This window comes from Mya arenaria, chromosome 13 (genome assembly GCF_026914265.1).
Source record: "Mya arenaria isolate MELC-2E11 chromosome 13, ASM2691426v1".
Lineage (NCBI taxonomy): Eukaryota > Metazoa > Mollusca > Bivalvia > Myida > Myidae > Mya > Mya arenaria.
In genome coordinates, this window is record NC_069134.1 from 30,141,840 (window position 1) to 30,162,646 (window position 20,807).

Genomic DNA, 20,807 nt, shown 5'->3' on the forward strand with positions numbered 1-20,807 from the left:
TTCGGACACATTTGGTCACAAATAGCCCTAAATATAAACAGCCAAAACCCATTTCGACCCCTCCGAAGGTCTCATCAGGTGGTGGACCATAAAATCAAGAACGTGGCTTTATGGTCAGATGTCCCCACGATAGGTTTTGTTTTTGAAGTTTTTGTAAATCCCTCCCACCCCAAAAAGGCCGAAAACAGATATCAAACTTCAGATTTAAGGAAAAGAAACCGGTATGAATTTGAACTTGCGCTTCTTTGTTTCGTTTGAGACAGAATCAATCGCAGTTGCATATTTTTTTGAGAAAAGCCGATTGTTTTCAGTTTCACTTTGCTTCTTTCTCTTGAGAGATCTAGATGTTCCTTTCGTAATTGTGAGAATGTCAGCGGAGTTCTCTGACTCGACCATAATAGGTTTCTTCTTTGTCGCCACTTCTTGTGCTTTATCCATTTTGGTCATCATTGGAAGCATTTGTTCATCTGGTTTTTCATATTTTTCGAGAATGTCATCTATTTCTTTCATGACTTCATCCAGTGACTGTTTTTCAGGCTCTATGAAAAGTTCTTTACAAATTTCTTTATGTGTGGCAGTGTTATCTTCAGTCATGCTATAAATTTCATGAAACTGGGCATCAAGACGTCCCCGATCTTCCTCACTGATTACAAAGGAAGGAAATTCTCGTTTAGATGTGTAGACAACATCTAGAACGGAAGTGCTATCGTCAGCCGTGCAATCAATTTCTTTTAGCTGGGCATCAAGTCGTCTCTTTTCTTTCTCACTGATTACAAAGGAAGGAAATTCTCTCTTAGATGTGTAGACAACATCTAGAACGGTTTCATCAATTCTTGGAATTTTACTCTGTTCATATTCGGTTAGGTCATCCGTGTCATCAAGCTTGTGTTTACCAGTGAATGTATTTGTCGGTCTGGTTTCAAAGTTTTGTGTAAGAAAAAGTTGCTGTAATGGAAATGTTTTCTTTATGAGAAGAAGTGCGTGTATTTCTGCTATCAACTTATCAACATAACACAGCAAACCTTCGATTCTCTTGTCTTCATCGTCATCAAACTGAAATGAAGGCTGTCTTCCAACATCCTCTTTAGCTTTGTCCGTTTCTTCCAGTCTAGCTTTCTTGACTCTGGTGGTCATGCCATCTTCTGGAATCTGTTCCATCTTCCTCTTGGATGAAGACGCGACTGGGCCTCTTGTCTCCCATTTCTTCTTAAGATTCCCAGCAACGTACATTTTCTTTACCGGTTTCACATACCTTTGCGCAGAACTTTGTTCAAAATCATTTAGTGTTCCTTCAGGAACGTACCGTTTGTTTTCCTTGTAGGAAAATGAAGTTAACAAAACCATTTCGTACTCAGTACAAAAAGCGTGTTGCACGCTCGAATGCAAAAGCGAATATGACTGTATTTCCAAGAGCGTTGCTAACGTAAAATGACGTCAGTGACGTCAAACGTCATTTACATCCTAACTTTAATCAACGGGGGTATGTCCTATTATACAGTACTACTAGATCTATTAACTATTAACAACATATTTTTATACCAACAAATCCTCGATAAGAAATACGAAACTTGTTTTATTTCAGATGCACTAAAGTTGTGTTCGGATATGCTTTATAAGAATTGGACGTTGATTTATAAAACATATGGAAAGGTTCATTGGGGCTCATATTCAGCCCCGCAAAGTTGACTTTTTACTTTGAAAATGGTGCTCAAAATCTATATTTAACATACGGTCATTGGCCTAATATAATTCAATATAATTGTACACAATGGAATATATACCAGTTTGCAAATACTAGATAGAAAATAGACTTAGAATGAGATTTTGGCGATTACTGCCCTTTTACGTGATTGAAAGAAAACAAATATGAGCGCATATCTTACAAAAAGGTAAGCCATATAATACTTTGTATGTGAAAAAAAAAATGCATGTAAGCAAATAGAAAGAATCAATAGGCGGACACATAATTATTGAACGAACTGTAAAGAATGGCATCTGTATAAAAATACTAGAATTCCGCGGATAAGATCAAATATGTCGATTGTAGGGATCGCCCATAATTTTTCTAGGCAATGTCACTACGTCGTGCCATCTACCTACTGATCATGGCTAATGTGCATACCAAGTTTGAAGACTGCACGCGAAATTGTTTAAAAGTAACTGATCGGGAACGAGTGTGAACGAGGATAAACAAAAAAAATCCCTACGTGTTTGCCATGGTTCTCTGGCAAAACAAAAAACAATATGTGCCATTCAAGCATGGGTAAAACTAAATATATGCACAAGATGGAAAGAACCTTTCTTTGGTTTGTTTTATTCAAATACAACATTTTTTTTTACAAAATAAGCCATTGGAAACATGGTTTAATAAAATGATTAGGTACATGACTACATGTAATACATGTTTTAAGAAAATGAGTATTTAAGAAATATAACACACCACTGCGGGTCATATGACATTATACGGACCATATAGCCCGAAGTTTGCGTTATATTTCTTAAATTATACCGAACATTTTTTCATTACAATTTAATATTTTTAGAGAGATTTAAATGTGTTTTATTGAACAAAGCTAATAATGTTTACTTGCGACAAGTTTTTGCCGTCGTGAAAATAGCAAGCCATACTTACCAATCGTATGACGTCAGCGGTCCATATTACATTTTTGGCGAGGTCCGGACCGGGCAAAAATATAATATGGACCGCTGACGTCTTTAAACTGGAATTTTTTTTTCAAAATACAGTGATATACAAACCGATCGAGTTTATATATACAAAGAATGGACATTTTTTTTGTGAGGTATAATATACTAGTATACTTTTACTTTCATTGTTGAAAACTACTTCATTAATAGTAACAGCTAGCCTGCAAAAACTTTCTAAGATTAATCTTTGATGCATTTAGTTTAATCCTGTTTAAATATATGTACAAGATGAAACCTTTCTTGGCTTTATTTTTTTATTTTAATACAACAATGTAAAACAAAATACAACAAATTCATTAACTTTAAAGATGTGGCTTAATAAAATGATATGGTAATACATGCTTCGAGAGAGTTAACACTTACTACTATGCTTTTTTCACCATAATAAAAATGTCATTCATTGTTGAATAAGGGTTTAAGCTATGAGTTATGGAAGGGTGCTTCACCCTGTCCTTTTTAAAACCTAGCTAAAATTCTAGTTGAAGTCAACCTTATTACAGTACCAGCAAATATATCTGGAAGAACGTTTTTGAAGATTTATCATTTATACCATTTAGTACCCTTGTTAATACAGCTTGGACAAAACTTTATTAAAAATCACCATCAAATGCGTTATAAAAAATCGTTAGACTACAGTATGACAACCAAAATTGGTATTCGCAGAGTAAAAGGTTTTGAAAGAATACTAATAATAATAAAATAATAATACTAATAATAATGAACTGCAAATGAACTTGCATTCTCCATGGACATTCAAACATCAACTTGTGCCATATCACAGTACATATGAGAAATGGTTATTGTCACAACTAGTTTTATTGCACATGATTGCAGAAAATCATGACAACAACAACAACAAACAGTTTATTTGCTAACAAGACAATACTTGATAAAAAATTATTTACACAAGTGAAGTAAGCGCTTTAAACATATACACAAGGGCCATAAAAAATACGTAGACAGGGAACATTTAATAGAGTGAATGATTATAAATATAATCACATTTCTCTTAATGTGCAATATTTCATAAACATACCTTTGATTTATACATGTGTGACCCAATGACATTATTTGCAACCCAATGATGTAATCTGCAACCCAATGACATTATTTGCAACCCAATGACATTATTTGCAACCCAATGATGTCATTTGCAACCCAATGATGTCTTTTGCAACCCAATGATGTCATTTGCAACCCAATGATGTCTTTTGCAACCCAATGATGTCATTTGCAACCCAATGATGTCTTTTGCAACCCAATGATGTCATTTGCAACCCAATGATGTAATTTGCAACCTAATGATGTAATTTGCAAAACAATGACATTATTTGCAACCCAATGATATCATTTGCAACCCAATGGCAGCATTTGTAACTAAATGATGTTGTTTTCATATGTGCAAAACACTGTTATTTATGTTCTTGAAACAATCATCAAAAAACCAAGAAGTAGATGCATTTTTCTTGCAGGTTCTTTAAAATAATACCTAAGTTGTATATTCACATCATTTTAAGAATATGTCCACATCTTGATTTAAGTTATGCAAAAAGTCTAAATGTTCATTGAATGGACCTTGTAAATAAACATTTCGCTCCTCAAATACCATAACACAGCACCATGAATAAATCTTAAAATATAAAACGATCTTTTTGCTTACTAAAACATAAAGACTAGAGAAACATAAAACAAGCAATAAACTTTCATATCTCGACATATTTTCACATTAGGCAAGTTTTTTTATTTTTCACCACCCATTTTTTTGGGAAAACAGGAATTAAGAAAATTTCAACTTGAATCTTTACCATTCATCAACATTGCTGCAAATTGTTCTGATGACAATATTTTAATTCTTATTTTTTAGTGTTCTACCCCTGATGTTAAAACCTTTGAAATTATTTTCATTTTTCCTCCTCGTGTTAGACAATTCTTTGTAAAGAGTGTCAGAAACAAATCATAAAAATAGTCTCGTCTATTGCTAAAAAACATGGCATCTTTTGAACGAAACAAGTCAACTGAGATCTCTTACAGTGAAAGATCATTGATCCAGATATAATCTATGGATATCCTCATGTCTAATGCATGAGCATTGCATTCGAGTGTTCGAATTTCATCTAAACATTCTGTCAAGGTATTCCGAAGGACATTCGTATCCCTCCTTCCCTATCCTTCCGTCTCCCACCACCGCCCCCACCGTATCCCCCGGAAAAGTCACGACCTCGACCCCCGCCTCTTCCACCCCCTCTCCCTCTGCCTCCACCCCCCTCTGCATCCCGACGGGCTTTCATTATCTGGAAACGCTCAGCCATCTCCTGAAGCTCCTCGGGCACTTCCTGTAAAAATAAATAAATAAAAAAGTAATAATATATCTAGCAACAATAATTCTTAAGTAAAATCAACAAACATGAAGCTGGTTATAACTCAAGATTCAGATGATCAAACTTGGGATTACATCTCTTCAATAAATAAGAGCATACAGTTGTTTAATCCATTAGAAAACTTTGACAAATGACCTCCAACAAGCGACTAGGTGGAGCTCCCATTTCACGTCGTTCCAAGAAAGACAAGCATGTTAATACATCAGTAACTAGACTTTCAGAATCATGCTGCTCATACTGGTTTATCTTCATGAAGTAGCAAGTTTAGAGAATCCACAATATCATCTGATTAACCAGGAAATGACACATTATGAAACTTGGCAGTTGTTTTTTTTAAACTGAAGAGAACTTATTTTTTGAATACATGTATTCCTGATTGTGGTTGTATGTTACAAGACTTGTTACATACAACCACAATCGGGAATATATGTATTCAAAAAATAAGTTCTGCAAGTCATGGATTGAAATATGTTGTCATATTTCAATGTCTTGGTGAAAACATCCTAACAAGAGCTCTGCTGAGAAAACACAAACGATCAGGTTTTTTTGTGTCCAGTCGGCAAAGGGGCAAAACAGTAATTAGAGCCAGAGTTATGGATCTTGCTTTATATGTCGGTCTTTTGCCACATGGTTCATCTGAATACCTTACACTTTGTTTGAGTCATGGCTATACAATAACTTTTTTTTTGAAAATCAGTCGTGGCAGAAATGTTTCTTTTAGTATTTTTTGATACATCTGATATAAAAGTAAACAATATTACAACTAACCTGCTGTGCCTCCACCATTATGTTAATGAGATCTTTAGCCTTGGACCAGTCTGACCTTGTGATAAACGTCAACGATGTGCCTGTTCTCCTGCCGATACCAATATATTGTACTTACAGCTAACATTTACCTCCCATATCATACTTTCTGCTAACAGCAAACATTTACAGCCCCATATCTGCACGATGAGACAAACCCCACACACATAGCCAGGACTTGAATGATATCAGATTGAAATTCCAAATGCAGAAAATTCAGACTTTAGCTTGAGTTGAGGGATTCATTGCAGGCTTAGACCCGTTTGGAAATTGTTTTCAAAGCCATTTAATTCATTTAAAGATACTTTTTTCTTTTTGTACTGCAAACTTACACAAACTTAACAGATGTATTACAATATCAAGCTGACTATTTATCCCCCGCTGAAATGCAAAGGGGATAAAGTAATTGTCAGCTGATATGCATTCGGGCAATCTTGTCCGCAGCATAACTTTGAAAGTCTTCAAGGGTATTGACTTCAAACTTAAAATCTATAGATAGATAGATCTCATTGTGGAGAAGTGCAGTGGATAACTTTGGCTGCAGTATTTTTCATCTATTGCCCTTCATTATTTATCAAACTTATTTTTTTGTTTGGTGCATAACTTGATAAGCCTTTGAATTCTTTACTTCAAACTTTATTTACAGATAGATCTCACTTAGAGGAAATGTAGTGCACAAAAAAACAACCAAGTGTGCAGTATTTTTAAGTTAATGTCCATTTTTTAATTGTAATCCTTGAATGAAGGTGAAGTTGATACTGTTCTTATTTCAGCAGGGGATATGGCAGTTTGTGACTATTCTGGTTTTGTTTTTATTTACTTTTTTTCCATAATTAAAATTTAGAGCATGAAATATGATACTTGAACCGGTTACACTCACCTAACTATTTTTAAGGTACTGGGGCTTACAGTACTTACCCTGCTCTGCCAGTTCTCCCCACCCGATGTACGTACTCCTCTATATTTCGTGGCATATCATAGTTGATAACATACCTGCAGAGAAACACAATAATATGTTTAAAGAAATTGTATGTAGTTTAACACAGGCTTGAGATTCTTACTTCATTTTCTAAAGCTCTGCTGCCACAATAAGATATATACACAGAAACAATGAACCTTGTACTTACATTATATCCCTTGGAAAAGAAACAGGTTTGCACAATGTTAACATTCTGATTCTATGTTAACATATTACCAGATCTATATATTGTTTTAATGAGTATGAGGAGATGTAAAGTCATGACCTTCATTCCATGAAATTCCGCAAAATAATATTCAAACTAACAAGCCAGGGGTTTACTGCAAACACTGCCATAATTTCTAGTTTCAGGTAATAAATATATACTTCAGTGTACATGTATTTTAATTGATACATACGTAAGGTCCTTCACATCCAGCCCTCGGCTAGCTACGTCAGTCGCAACAAGGATCCGGGTCTCACCCGTCTTAATGTCTTCTAATGCTTGTTCCCGATCAATCTGCTCTCTGTAAATGTTTGTATAGAGTACCACTAATTAGTTATGAAATTAATCTTATATCAAATTTTAATCAATTTTGAACTTACTGAATGTGCCAATTTCTATGAAACTTCAAGTCATTGCTTTAAAGCAAATTAACAAATTGCAGACTATGAAGTAGAATTTTGCAAATTGAATGCATCATCTGTCGGAAACGGCCACTAGCAAAGGCCACCATGACCTTGATCTTTGACCTATTGCTACAAATAGGGGTCATCTACTGACCATGACCAATGTGCATACCAAGTTTGAAGACTCTACACATTGTGGTTGAACAATTAATTTTATTATTGATCAAAAACACTAAGCATGACACCAATGACGACACCAATGGGCAAAGTAATCCTTATGTGTCTGTCATGTTAGGCAACATAAAAAGATAACATAGATCATCTACCAGATTTTATATAGCAGAGCTAGTTAAATATTTTGATTGCAGAGCGCTTGTTAAAGAATGCAAACTATTTTGTATGAAAGTCTTAAATTTTATGACTGCATTTAAGAATGGAATCAGTCAGTGAGATTTATTGAAATCATAAGTTAATTAAATCTCCTAACCTGTCTCCATGGATACACTGGCAATTTACTCCATTAAGAGTAAAATCTGAGGACAAGTCATCTGCCCTGTGAATATTTAAAGATACAGTATTACATCTACGCCATAGATTAATGACAAGCTGAATTACATTGTTAAAACTGTAAAATGCCCCCCCCCCCCAAAAAAAAAAAAATTGTGTGGTTAAGGTTTAAAGTACATATTAAAACACACTAAAAAAAATTTAACCAAAGGCTTGAAAAAACAGTAGGGTAGGCAGATATTTCGTAGGCAGGGTTGGGTTACCCAAACCTTTTTTTTTTAAGGCGTTACCAATCAAAAACATAAATACATAAGCATGAAACATGCAATTATGGTCATGTTTGCGGGCGATGAACTACATGTCTAAATAAACTAGTTTTATTCTTATCAATGTTACAAAAAGTAGCCTGAAAAAATCCTATGATATGAACAAATACCACTCTCATGGTCATTCAATATGAAATTTATAAACGCATTTTATCAAGGATAGTTTCTATCAATTTTACAAAACTGATATAAAACATTCCATAGTGAATGACCGCTCATGTAATAACCCCCTGTTTACGAACTTCTTACTTGACTTTCCTTCCCATAAAGACGATGATTTTGTCATCTTCCTGCATCTCGTACTGGATGAAGTCCAGAATCTTTAAAACAAAACACAGCAAACAAATAACAAACTGATATTATTACAGCGAAGCTTTTTGAATAAAAGACCAAAGACCCCCACTTTCTCATTTAGAATTTATTTAGAAAATCATACATTTTTCTCCATTTTTTCTTATCTTGATCTCATATACATGTATACCTTTCTTGAAAGCATAGAATTAATAAGGTTATGGCTGCAAAAGTTTTACAGGAGCCACCACCAATGTCAGAATTGATAACTATACGTCACCTTTTCAGGAGGTACAGAGTATGAAATTAACCTGTATGGTAATTATCAATTTAAAGCATCATATTAATCGTTCAGTAAAATCAAATGTACAGAATCATGACAAGATTGAATTGTTACCCGCTGTTTCTTGTCTTCCTCCTCCACCATCTCCACCCTCTGTGTAACAGTGTGCACCGCCTGTCATGTAACAACATTTATGTCATATATATATTCAACTTAATAGGGAGATTTTAAATTAATGTGCAATTCAATTAACTATTTGTAGAACACTTCTGTTAATGTTCTTTTATTATACTCTTGTTTTTGCTTATTTACAGCTTCATTAAATTGTTCATTTTTTGCAATATTTATACAGTAAAGATTTTATATTTTTTTATTGCAGATAAATAGCTTTTATTGATGAATAACTGTCGAGATACACTAGTACATGCATATGATTAAACAACTTACAGCGAGATCCAGCGAGCCCACAAACACTTGTATGGGATCTTTTAGATAAGACTGGCCTATCCTCTGTACATCTGGAGGCCATGTTGCACTGGTAACATATTCATATCATTGACTCAAGCCATTTCCCACTATATGTAATGCGACATTAATGGCAATGGTCGATAGGGATATTTCTGAATTATAAGTACACAAAAAATGGTTGCTATGGCTACTACTGCAATTTCAGAAAGTATTTTGATTGCTAGCATGACTGTAAAGTCATCAAACTAAAACTTCCTGACAAGTATGTTTGAATACTTTTTACAATGCCAATTGATTTAAAAAAAAAAAAGCTTGTGCTCTGTTAAATTTTAGTCATAATCAAGTCCATAAAAAAACATTTTGAGTGGTATTTGCAAACAAACTTCAGGTATTTGACCCACAATAAGCCAGGTCTATTATTGGTGTTTAATTTTGATGTCGTGTAACCCCATCAAAACTTCACATATTTGTGTATTGGACACCTTGGTCATCCAAAATTCACATATTTGTTTATCAGACACCTTAACAGCTAATAATTGAAATTTATCGTCTTATCTATGACCTGGTCATGACGGTCTGCCTGTCTGGGCGGATGTCAAGCAGAATCTTGCGTATCTCTGGCTCAAACCCCATGTCCAACATCCTGTCAGCCTCATCCAGAACCTGATATGAATAATAAACAAATATCATCCGAAAGATATCAAGTAAACCAGGCATTGAAATTTGAACTTCTGCCTCAAAAGCCAGAATTCTAACAGTTACTTTATGTCTTGATATGAGAAGTTCAAGCAAATAATTCAAAATTGTAAATTGGCCCAGAAGAAGTTTTAGTGGTGTTTGGCTTGTGCTTAATTTGATAACTGGAATTCAAGGAAGAAGAATGTTGGACGCCGTAGCATTTCAAACATTTTCATTTTACATTTCTACAATGATTCTCCTGGACTGAAATTTGAAACTGATGTCTTAGCAAAATTGACAATAGAAATGTAATTTGTTCACATTTTCCTGCATGTACTCCTGTACAACTCCTTGTGCAACATGTTACATTCCCAGTTAGAAAGGTTTGGCTTGCATGTACTTGGATTGTAACTATATGGCAAAACAAATGATCCACAAGGCAAAACAAGTCTTGCCTATTTTTTTACTTTGACAGTCAAACAAGGGGAATATCTTGACTATCTAGAAAGCAATAGTTATGAGCCTTGCTCTACATGTGAGTATTGTCTCTGGCAACATCTATACCAAGTTGTATTTGAATATCTTGAACATTTTTTAAATAATGGCGAAGATACAATTTTTGCATGATGCAAACAATGAATTCAAGGCTATCACAATACCTTAACTTTCCTTAACGAGCTCATAAACCAATGGCTTATTACACTCACCAGGTAAGTCACAGAGGTGACCTTAATAATCTTGTTCATGACGAGATCATTGAGACGTCCCGGTGTGGCCACGATTATCTCCACGCCCCGTTCACACACCTTGATTTGTTCCCTCCGGTTTCCACCACCATATACACATATACTGCAAAATGAATAATTGAGCATATCTTTCATCAAACCAATAAAAATGTTCTCCGCTCAAAAAGTTCAATATATTGGCAAGTTTGTTAATTTTTTACTACAACAAGATGATCTTGGTATATGTTGTGAGTGTAAACTTTACTCATAGGCTCTTTGAAAAGAAAACTGAAGATTTCGATGCAAAAAAATGCCTGCGTATAATGCCCAGTAACAATTTTTTAAACTTTTTTTCTGATGTCGATTTCAAGCCGAGAGTTTGTTTAGATTTATGTAGAAAGGGATGTTACTTGCGTCATATTGATCGAGTATATACGAGTTAAAACGGCAGTTGAAGATCGGGATACGGTATATCATGAGACGTTAATAATTTAAACAAAAATATTTTTCGATTAAAGTTATCCAATAATATTTTGAATAATTAATTGAATTGAACAATAATTAAACTTGCATACAAAAAAGCAAAGATGGGCACTGTCAAAATATTTTTTGTCAGTTGTACGAGAAGGTGTAAAAAACTCGACTGCCTTTAACCTGTTTAATATACCAATACTACAAACAGTTGCTATAATGGTCTTGTTTTTTTCACACTTTGTCACATTCTTTATTCTTTTCTGTAGGTGTTGACATTTTGAGAACAAACCCGTACAATATAAGTTTTGGCATAACTTAACTTTTCATTCTCAACAGTTTATCATTTTAAGGTTTTAAAGATAACCCTCGCCATTTTCACGAAAAATTTTTTTTTGTAACTCAACAAACATGGTGGCCAAAATTGCCAGATGATTTGACATATTTTCTATGCGTCTTTTAACCAAAAACATAAAATAATTAATTTTTTTTACTTTTCACAGATTTTTTCCCTGCGTCTAATACGCCTTATCGTCTTACACTCTGTCATTTACGGTACATGAAAAATTAATTAAGCAGTACAACATATTGGTGTTGATGTACGAAAGACATCAAGACATGGCTTATAAGTTGTATTAATTTTACTAGATAAATATTCTTATTAGGTTTGAAACAAAACGTTTGGCTAAAGCCTGGGCCATCTTGTTTTTCTAGGGTTGTGATTTAAGGTTAATCCGCTTAATGAGATGCATTATTGTGTTTTGAATTGTAGCGGCCGCTACAGTTTCGTCAAAGTGAAAGAACTAATGGCAATCTTGTCATGTGATCTTAATTTCTCTTGTTCAACACGAGAATAAATCTCGTGAATAATGATGACAGGCATGTGTATCCAAATGCCTCAAGAACGGCATCTTTTAGCTAAGAAATTATAAAATGCAACAATGGTAATAATGGACACACAGGACTATAAACAGAGTCTGCATAAGGCCAAAAAGAAAAGGTTTGTTTCTGGTTATGGCCTAAAAAAATTATGGACTGGCAATGTATTTTTTGGTATACAGTACTAATTCTTCTCATTTCAGGTCAGATTAACATTCATATATGGTTTATAGACTGCAGATCCCTTTCTTCTCTTTTAAATCACAAATTTTAAAAGATATATTAGTCGGCAAGAAACACATAAGTCAGTCCAAACAAACCCATTTTTCTTAGGCCTAAATATAAATTAAGCACTTACCTTCTAATGCCCTTGTAACTGAACTTTTTCACCTCTTCCTCTATCTGCAGGGCGAGCTCCCTGGTAGGGGACAGAACCAGAACACTCGGGCCATCCATCTCCGCCCTATCTCTACAAATGCAGATAAACCCTGTAAAACATGCCCGAACACTTGGACAACATGTACAATGAGGTACCGGTACTGATAGCGGACAGTACCAAAACACTAGGGCCATCCCTTACTTTCCGCCCTATACAACACAGGTAAAACCTGGTATACGGTAATATGATAATAAACAATTTTGTCATTACCACTGACATACATGCCACCATGCTTAATTACCCTTGGAATGTTGTGTTTGGTCATGTATTGTATTTTCTCCACAAGAAGTAATCAACAAAAAAAGGAAAACGGAAGAACCATACTTGATGCTGTATCAAATCTGATTTAAATATCAGAAACTTTTTAATTATTTCTTACATCAGTGCTTAGCATGATTTATTTTTCTAACAAACATGCTATATAAAATGCAGAATTTGAACAAGCCTTGAAAGCCCTTTACCAAACTGATGCAGGGCTTGCCGGCTTCTGCTGATTTCGACCAGTGGAACATATATGTACCTCTCTTAAATGTCTACCTTCATCTTTAAAATGTACTATATGAAACTCAATACTACTTAAATGTTTTTGTTCAACTGCATGCTACCAGGGCTTCCGTTAAAGGAAGTTTGGAAGTATATTACTCCCAAGAAATCGGTTAAAACTTTCAAAATTGATTCCTTGGAAGTACAAAAACTTCCATAATTTTGAAGAAAACTTTTAAAGTTAAAAGCTTGGAAGTTCAAAATATCAAAACCTGGTGTCAATATTACTTTTATGATCACAATTTCAATCAGTCTTTAAGTAAAATGAATTTTTATAATATGTCTGTGAATTCAGCAAGTTTAAGTTGCAAATTATTTGATTTTTAACATACATTTGTATACTAGTTGAAAAATAGTGGAAAAATATTTTGTAATCGGGAGACTTAAACTTCATTGTAGCAAAGCACTATTGTACAAGACACTCTATTTTAACCACTGTCCTATCACAGTAGTTAGCACCATCACAAGTTTAAACTAATTTCAACCACTTACACTGGTTGGCCATCGATGTGGATGAATGCTGGTAAGAGGAAGGCAAGAGTTTTCCCTGTTCCCGTCTGAAACACGTTTTATTTAAATATAAACATACTGCAATATTTCTTTACCAATTAAAAGACAAAGCAAAACAGCTTCTTTATAATTAATCTTAGAAATCTGTAGAAAGTCAACACTAAATTTACACATCACAGCAACCACCTTATTTCTTCTAAAGCAAATAACAAATAACATGAAATGATAAAACAAGAGCGATGTATAGCGAATGCCCATGCTCACCTTTTTTTAATTTGACTAGCATCATAACTCCACAAGTATTAAATACAGAGTTATGGGCCTTGCTTTGCATATCCCTGGCAACAAGTATACCAAGTTCCATTTGAATATGTAGAACATATTTTGAGTTATGACTAAGGTTAAAGTTTCTCCATGATCAATATTTCGACCAGCAGAGCGGTTAAAAATGATGATGTATCCGAGCACATGTATCTTATATTTCCTTACCTGAGCTATACCAATGAGATCTTTGCCTTGAAGTAAAACTGGCCATGCTTGGCACTGAAAAACAAAAACGCAATTGTAGTTAATAGTTTGCCAAATGATTTTGTGAGTATATTGTGAGTATACATACATGTATAGGGGAAAATATGCAGGACTTTTGAGGTATAAAAGAAAAGATCATATTGATCAAATAATAGCATATAATTTATGCAATTGTTATGAGAGAAAAAACACACTATAACATGTCCAATTTGGCATTATTTCCCCCCCCCCCCCAGAAGATTCATTAGGTATCTTTACAGTCCAATTGGGAAAACTATTCAGTTTTTAGCCCTGGAAAATAGCCAAATGCTAAACCTAGAAACACTGCAATACAACTATGGCAGGTTTTTAATTTGTGCAACCAGGTAATTAGTTTCAATCAGGTATCCAAATACAAGCACTGAGGGTCACCTTGTTCACACTGACCTAATATCCTATACACATGTGTGACATGACCTTGTTTACTAGTTGTTCAGCAAATGTTTTATGTCTCCACAGAAGCCACCTATCAAGCAAATTTCATCACTATCTATCATGATTTTTCTTTGATAAATGCTGCTTAAAAAGCGCTGTACATTGTAATCAGGTCAGCAAAAAATTAATTTGCTCTATTCTCTGAATCTCTTGTCATTGAAAACACACCATCAGAGCAATATATTAGTACATGTAGAGGAAGATATCAAGTATATTTACTAACCTGAATAGGGGATGGTTTTGAAAACTTCTGATTGTAAATTGTGTCCAAGATTTCAGCTGCAAAAAATATGTACATATATGATTGTAAAATGGTTAAAGAATGAACGGTGATCTATATATATATACACTAGTTGTCAGTAAATGTATTAAGCATATATTGCAGGTTTATGCACATACTCACGTCCATTCCCGGCATTATAACAACTTTCTGGCTCACCACAAAATCAATGAGTTGCCATCTGTACTTTCCTACAGAGTTCTGAGATTTTAAGTTTCAATCAAGATCCTTTAATGAGCCTGAACCCTGGCTTGTTGAACAAAATTCTAACTCTCGTCAGGCCGATTATTTCGATCTTTGTTTAAATTAATACCTTGTTTAAGGAGATCGTTGTTAACTTTTAAAACTGAAATTTTTGATGAAGTGCTCATATATTTAAATACAACAGACCACAATAGCATCCATTAAAACTTTCAGAGCAGGAATGATTCTAATTTCAACAACGATGACATTAACAATGTTGTTAACTTTAGCAAAGTTCTGAACAATCAAGCCAATGACTGTCAAACAATCAAGCCAATGACCGTCAAACAATCAAGCCAATGACCGTCAAACAATCAAGCCAATGACCGTCAAACAATCAAGCCAATGACTGTCAAACAATCAAGCCAATGACTGTCAAACAATCAAGCCAATGACTGTCAAACAATCAAGCCAATGACTGTCAAACTTGCCACAGGTTTATGAGCAGCATAAGCCCTAATGTTTCAACATAGTAAGTTTTGTATGAGAAAAACTGCATTTTACAGTTAGACATTATTCCATTTTATTCAATTGGTTTTACATTACATTCAGTAATTATACTCACGATAATGATTGAAAGCCTGCTCGAATGTGGTCACTGGATTAGGAATAGTTTTGTCTGTCTTTGAAAGACTCGTCACTGTTATATTGAAGTTCTGCTCCCTTTAATGTAAAGGACTTACCATGAAAAATACATGAACATCATTCATAAAAGGATAGGATTCTGTGTAACAACTAAAATTATCACTGTTATAAAACACATACATGTAAACAGGTTTTTTTTAAATTCAACAAAAGAAATCAAATTATTTGCAAACAGGTCGAAACTCCATGATTTATATATCACCAAAATTATCTTGAAAAGGTAAAATTTATGTACAAGTACAAAATTAACTAGCTCTATCGAAAAGGCCCTATATGTACCTTATCATATTAACAGTCTCAGGATGCATGTTGGCAACCTCTGGGTCCTCTAAGTAGAAGTTCTTCTTTATAGGTGGTAGGTCTGAAAGATGCATATCGTGTTGTTTTAGTTTTATAATTGGCCTTCTCTATAAATTAATTTAAGATTTTGAAAGATTTCCATATAGATAACAATTTGATTAAGGGGCACCTCAGGAACGTTTCTGTGGAATTATTTTGAAATCTGGCCAAAAGTTTCTGAGAAGATATTCAAAGTTTTCTATACAGTAATATTGTAAAACTAGCATTGCCACCTGTTGGCCAAGGTTTTTAGTTTTCCATGTAGTCATATAGTAAAACTAACCTTGACCATTGTTGGCCAAGTTTTTTTACAAACTTACATGGTTTGAAGGAAGTTGATACTAAGAGGGCCCCCAGAGAAACATTCCTGTGAAATTGAAATCTGGCCTGTGGTTTCTATGTAACAATAAAAAGGTTTAAACGAGGCCATATAGCTTGAAGGAATTTTATAAAGGGCCGCGTTAGGAACATTTTTGTAAAATAATTTTGAAAACTGGCCAGCAGTTTCTGAGGAGAAGATTTTGAAAGTTTTCCATATAGTCATTACTAGCCCTGCCCCTGTCAGCAAAGTTTTTAAAAAACCAACATGGTTTGAAGGGATTTGATAAAGGAATTTTTTTTGAAATCTGGTCAATGTTTTCTGGGAAGATTTCAAAAACTTCCCTCTTGGTTGCCATGGCAACCAGAGTTCGACATGGAACTGTTTTATTTTAAGGAAACTGAAAGATGACTATCCAAGGAACATGCCTGTGAAACTTGGTTGTAATTGGCCTATGGCTTCGGAGGAGAAGTTGTTTGAAGAATAATGATGACAACATGTGACCAACAATCCCCTATCACAACAGCTCACCCTTGAGCACTTCTTGCCAACAATTAATTCATAAAAAAGAGTGATTGTGTATATTAAACCAATACAATATTTTATAAAAAAAATCCTATTATCTTTAAATATTACACAAAAATTCCCTAATTCCAAATTCAAAATTACGAGCCCCCCCCCCCAAAAAAAACGTGAATTATAGTAACTTTGCGACATGTAGGAGAGTTTAACAATAACAAATAGCTGAGAGACAGCGTGCTCGACTATTCCGCCGTTTTTAAAAAGTTTTGGCGAAACATGCATGTATCACTGTTAGATTAGATTTCAATGCAATACATGATGTGCTGAGATATTAACATAAATTGAATTGGAAAATATTTGAGGTGGTACGCAAACTTTAATGTAAATTCTAAGTTGAAAAAGGGGCATAATTCTGTCAAAATGCTTGATACAGTGACCTCCTCCTGTGTACAAGTTGGGGGCATGATGGTGAACAAGTGTGCAAAGTTTCAAAGCCAGATGTCAATGGACTTTAAAAATATTTGAGGTGGTACGCAAACTTTAACATAAGTGGTAACGCCAACGCTCGGGTGACTAGGATAGCTCTCCTTATTCTTCTAATAGTCAAGCTAAAAATGAGTTCTACATGCATTTTGACAAAATCAAACAATCAATATGATAACCACAAGGTAACAATGTATCTGCCCCCTTGCCTTTCACTTCCACATAACAAACTTCTTACGTGCAAATTTCTTTTTTTCATTAGCCTCCCTGTCGGCCATTATGGTTCCCCAGTTGATCTTGGGTCTCGGTGGCTCCACGTATTCTGTTTTAGGTGCATCACCACTACCATTGGAATGGAATCCTCCTTAAAAATATGAAATACTGATTTGACATAACTCTGATAATTGAAGTAACTAATTTCCTTCTATAATATCTTTTTTTACCTTTCATTTTCTTAGATAAAGAGTAATTATTTTCTCAAACACCTGAGACATGCTATTTCAAGAAATCATACAATGTGAAGGAAATCTAACATGACTAAAACACTGAGCAAGTAACAGACAAAATTGGACAATGAAGAGACAATTTACTTTTCAGGTAAATTTTCATAACTGATCAATATAGAGGCAGAGAGTTTTTTATATATTAAGCTACACACCACTATTTCCAAATCCTGGGCCACTATTTCCAAAGCTTGAACTGCTATTTCCATAACTTGAACCTCCTCTACTGCCACCAAAGCCTGACCCGCGATCTGAGTTATATCTTGAGCCTCCACGATCTCCACTGGTCAATTCTTCGATCATTTCTTCAGCTTTCTTCACAGCATCTGCAGGTCCGGCCAAGGTAACTGTCGTGTAGCCATTGGAGTCGCTGTCTCTTACCACCTGTATAACAAACCAAGATAAAAAGGATATATGGGGTAATAAAAAAACTTCCAATATTCTGAAGAAAAATACAAACAAACTTGTTGAGGTACAAACTCTGATTGATTCATGTATGGCACTAATTCTAAAAGACAAATATGAAGAGTGCTTCCCAAAATTCAGCCATTTCATCTTATATGGGCTAGTTATTAACATACTGCGATCAAATCATTTGCTGACTGTGTATTTATATTTATTGATTTAGGATTTTAATATCTAAGAGGTAATGTTTGCATAAACCATACATTTATCTTAGCTCCTGATTCATCCTGTAGTTCTCGTATTTTACTTCCTCCTTTACCTGCAATGAAAAGTTGTAGATTAATAACTTTGCTCACAACTCAAAAACATCCAAACAGTCTTCCCGAAATGTGCCGGTCCGCCGGACATGTCCGGCAAATTTTATACGTAAATGATGGTCAGGATGACCGACATATTTTGAGATGATTAAATAGCTACCTGAAAGCGAACAGTCTCTAAAATCTGTTGGCCAATTATTTGCCATAGAGGTAGTTAGTCGATCCCATACTGATATTGACGTCACATAGCATCGCCGGAAGTAGGCCATTTCCGATCTGCAATCATCGTGTTGATTGCCGGTCATAAACAAGTAAATATGATACAGCAGTAATGGCATTTTATTACAACTGTTTTGATTGGTTCTTGGTTTGCAACAAGGTACAATCAAAATCGTCTGCACTCAATATGCTTAGTCTTCGGTCAAAATGGCGGCAGTTGGTGGAATTACCGGACGACCGAAAAGAATCTAAACAGTGGCAGTGTTTAAATATTTTTTGCGAGACTAAGTGTTTTTTATTGAATTAATTCAGGAAAGCATTGAAACCAGTTGACATTCATTTTTTTACTATATAATGACATATTTGTTCAGACAGGCAAATATTTTTTCGGACAGGCAAAAAACCGTATCTTCAAGCAATAAGAGTTGATTAAATAAATTAATCGTTTTTGCTTACACTAGTTTTAGTCATCAGTTCGATCCTTCATTAAATGAACATGGTTTAAGTTTGATAATATAGACATCTAATAATAACTAGAACTGTAAGCCAAAGACTAACGAATACCCCCCAACCCTTCCCTGTCTAGGTTGTTTGCCCTGGCCATAGTTATGGTATCATTAGAAAGCACAAGGCAATACATTTATTTAGTTTATTTAGAATACCTATTACTGAATCAGGGACCAAGGATTAGGCTAGACAAAGCTGTATAATTTTTGCCTATTTTAACTTATTCAGGGGCCATAATTGGAGACATGATCATGTGATTCCAACCACAATCACAGGGGCAAATGTTCTCACCATGGCTAAAAGTTTGAAAAAGATTCATTCAAAAATGACGAAGGAGTAGGACGAACAAAACTAATTTTACCCAATTTAACTCATTAAGGGGCCACAACTCCACTCAGGATCATGTGACTCCCACCAAATTCATGGAGGCAAAGGTTTACATCATGGCCATTAATATTTGAAAGTTTGAAAAAGATTTGCTCAATAGCTTCAAAGAAGAATCCTGGACAAAGCTAATTTTGCCCAATTTAACTCATTAAGGGGCCACAACTCCACTCAGGATCATGCGACTCTGACCAAATCCACGGAGGCACAGGTTTACATCATGGTCATTAATATTTGAAAGTTTGAAAAAGATTTGTTCAATAACGACAAAGATGAATCCCGGACAAAAAAACGGACGGACAGACAGACAGACAGACGGACAACCCGATTCCAGTATACCCCCCCCCAAACTTTGTTTTGGGGGGTATAATAACTTCACCAAGAGCAAGTTATAATATTACTACTTCAAGATCTTAAAAATAAAATATCAAAACAGATGTATGTGATATAAAACGTGAGAGATGAAAACATATTAATGACAATAATTAATCAGAATTAATCTGTAAATTAATCACCTATTATTCTTCCTACATACTGACTTTCGACAGACAGCGATTTTTCATTTCCTGAGCTTCGTTCGAACACTCTTGTTTCGACTCTTGTGCTGGAGTTCTCATCATTATTGTTACGCCAATTTCTGGACTGTGATCCGAAACTATTTGAATCCTGATCAAAGTCATTCCTTAAACGTCCTCTTCCAAATCCTGTTTGTGATCTACCACTGTCTGAGCCACCCCTCCACATTCCCCTGCCCCCCGACCTTGATTGGCTGTCTGACTCTGTAGAACCAAACCTACTTTCATTTTGAAAATTATTTCGTGAAGGAAAATTAGATTTTGATACAGAATAATTGGCGGGTTTGGAAAACTGATATTGTTCCTGAGAAACAGGCTGCTTATAGCAACCGGTTTCTATTTCAGCATCCCAATCTTCTTCCATATTCAAGCTGTCAATGCAAAAAAGAAAGTTAAAGATTCCCGCAAACAAATTTCAGACATGTGAATCTCAGCAACCACCAGAGCGAATTTCAGAAAATTAAATAT

The 20,807-nt window shown here is 34.7% G+C and overlaps 1 protein-coding gene across 1 annotated transcript; it reads right to left on the minus strand.

Moving 5' to 3' along the window:
- Positions 1-4,832: 4,832 nt before the first annotated feature.
- Positions 4,833-20,767, minus strand: LOC128215191 (probable ATP-dependent RNA helicase DDX43). The gene is made up of 20 exons (XM_052921899.1): positions 20,280-20,767; positions 18,601-18,656; positions 18,088-18,316; positions 17,668-17,793; positions 16,046-16,127; positions 15,687-15,784; positions 14,822-14,877; positions 14,086-14,139; positions 13,579-13,643; positions 12,463-12,573; positions 10,737-10,878; positions 9,914-10,014; positions 9,331-9,418; positions 8,998-9,057; positions 8,559-8,629; positions 7,964-8,029; positions 7,266-7,373; positions 6,807-6,881; positions 5,853-5,940; positions 4,833-5,039 (listed from the first exon to the last, which is right to left on the minus strand). Exons 1-20 carry the CDS (start codon positions 20,701-20,703, stop codon positions 4,833-4,835), a joined length of 2,307 nt encoding a protein of 768 aa, XP_052777859.1. The 5' UTR covers positions 20,704-20,767.
- Positions 20,768-20,807: the final 40 nt, after the last annotated feature.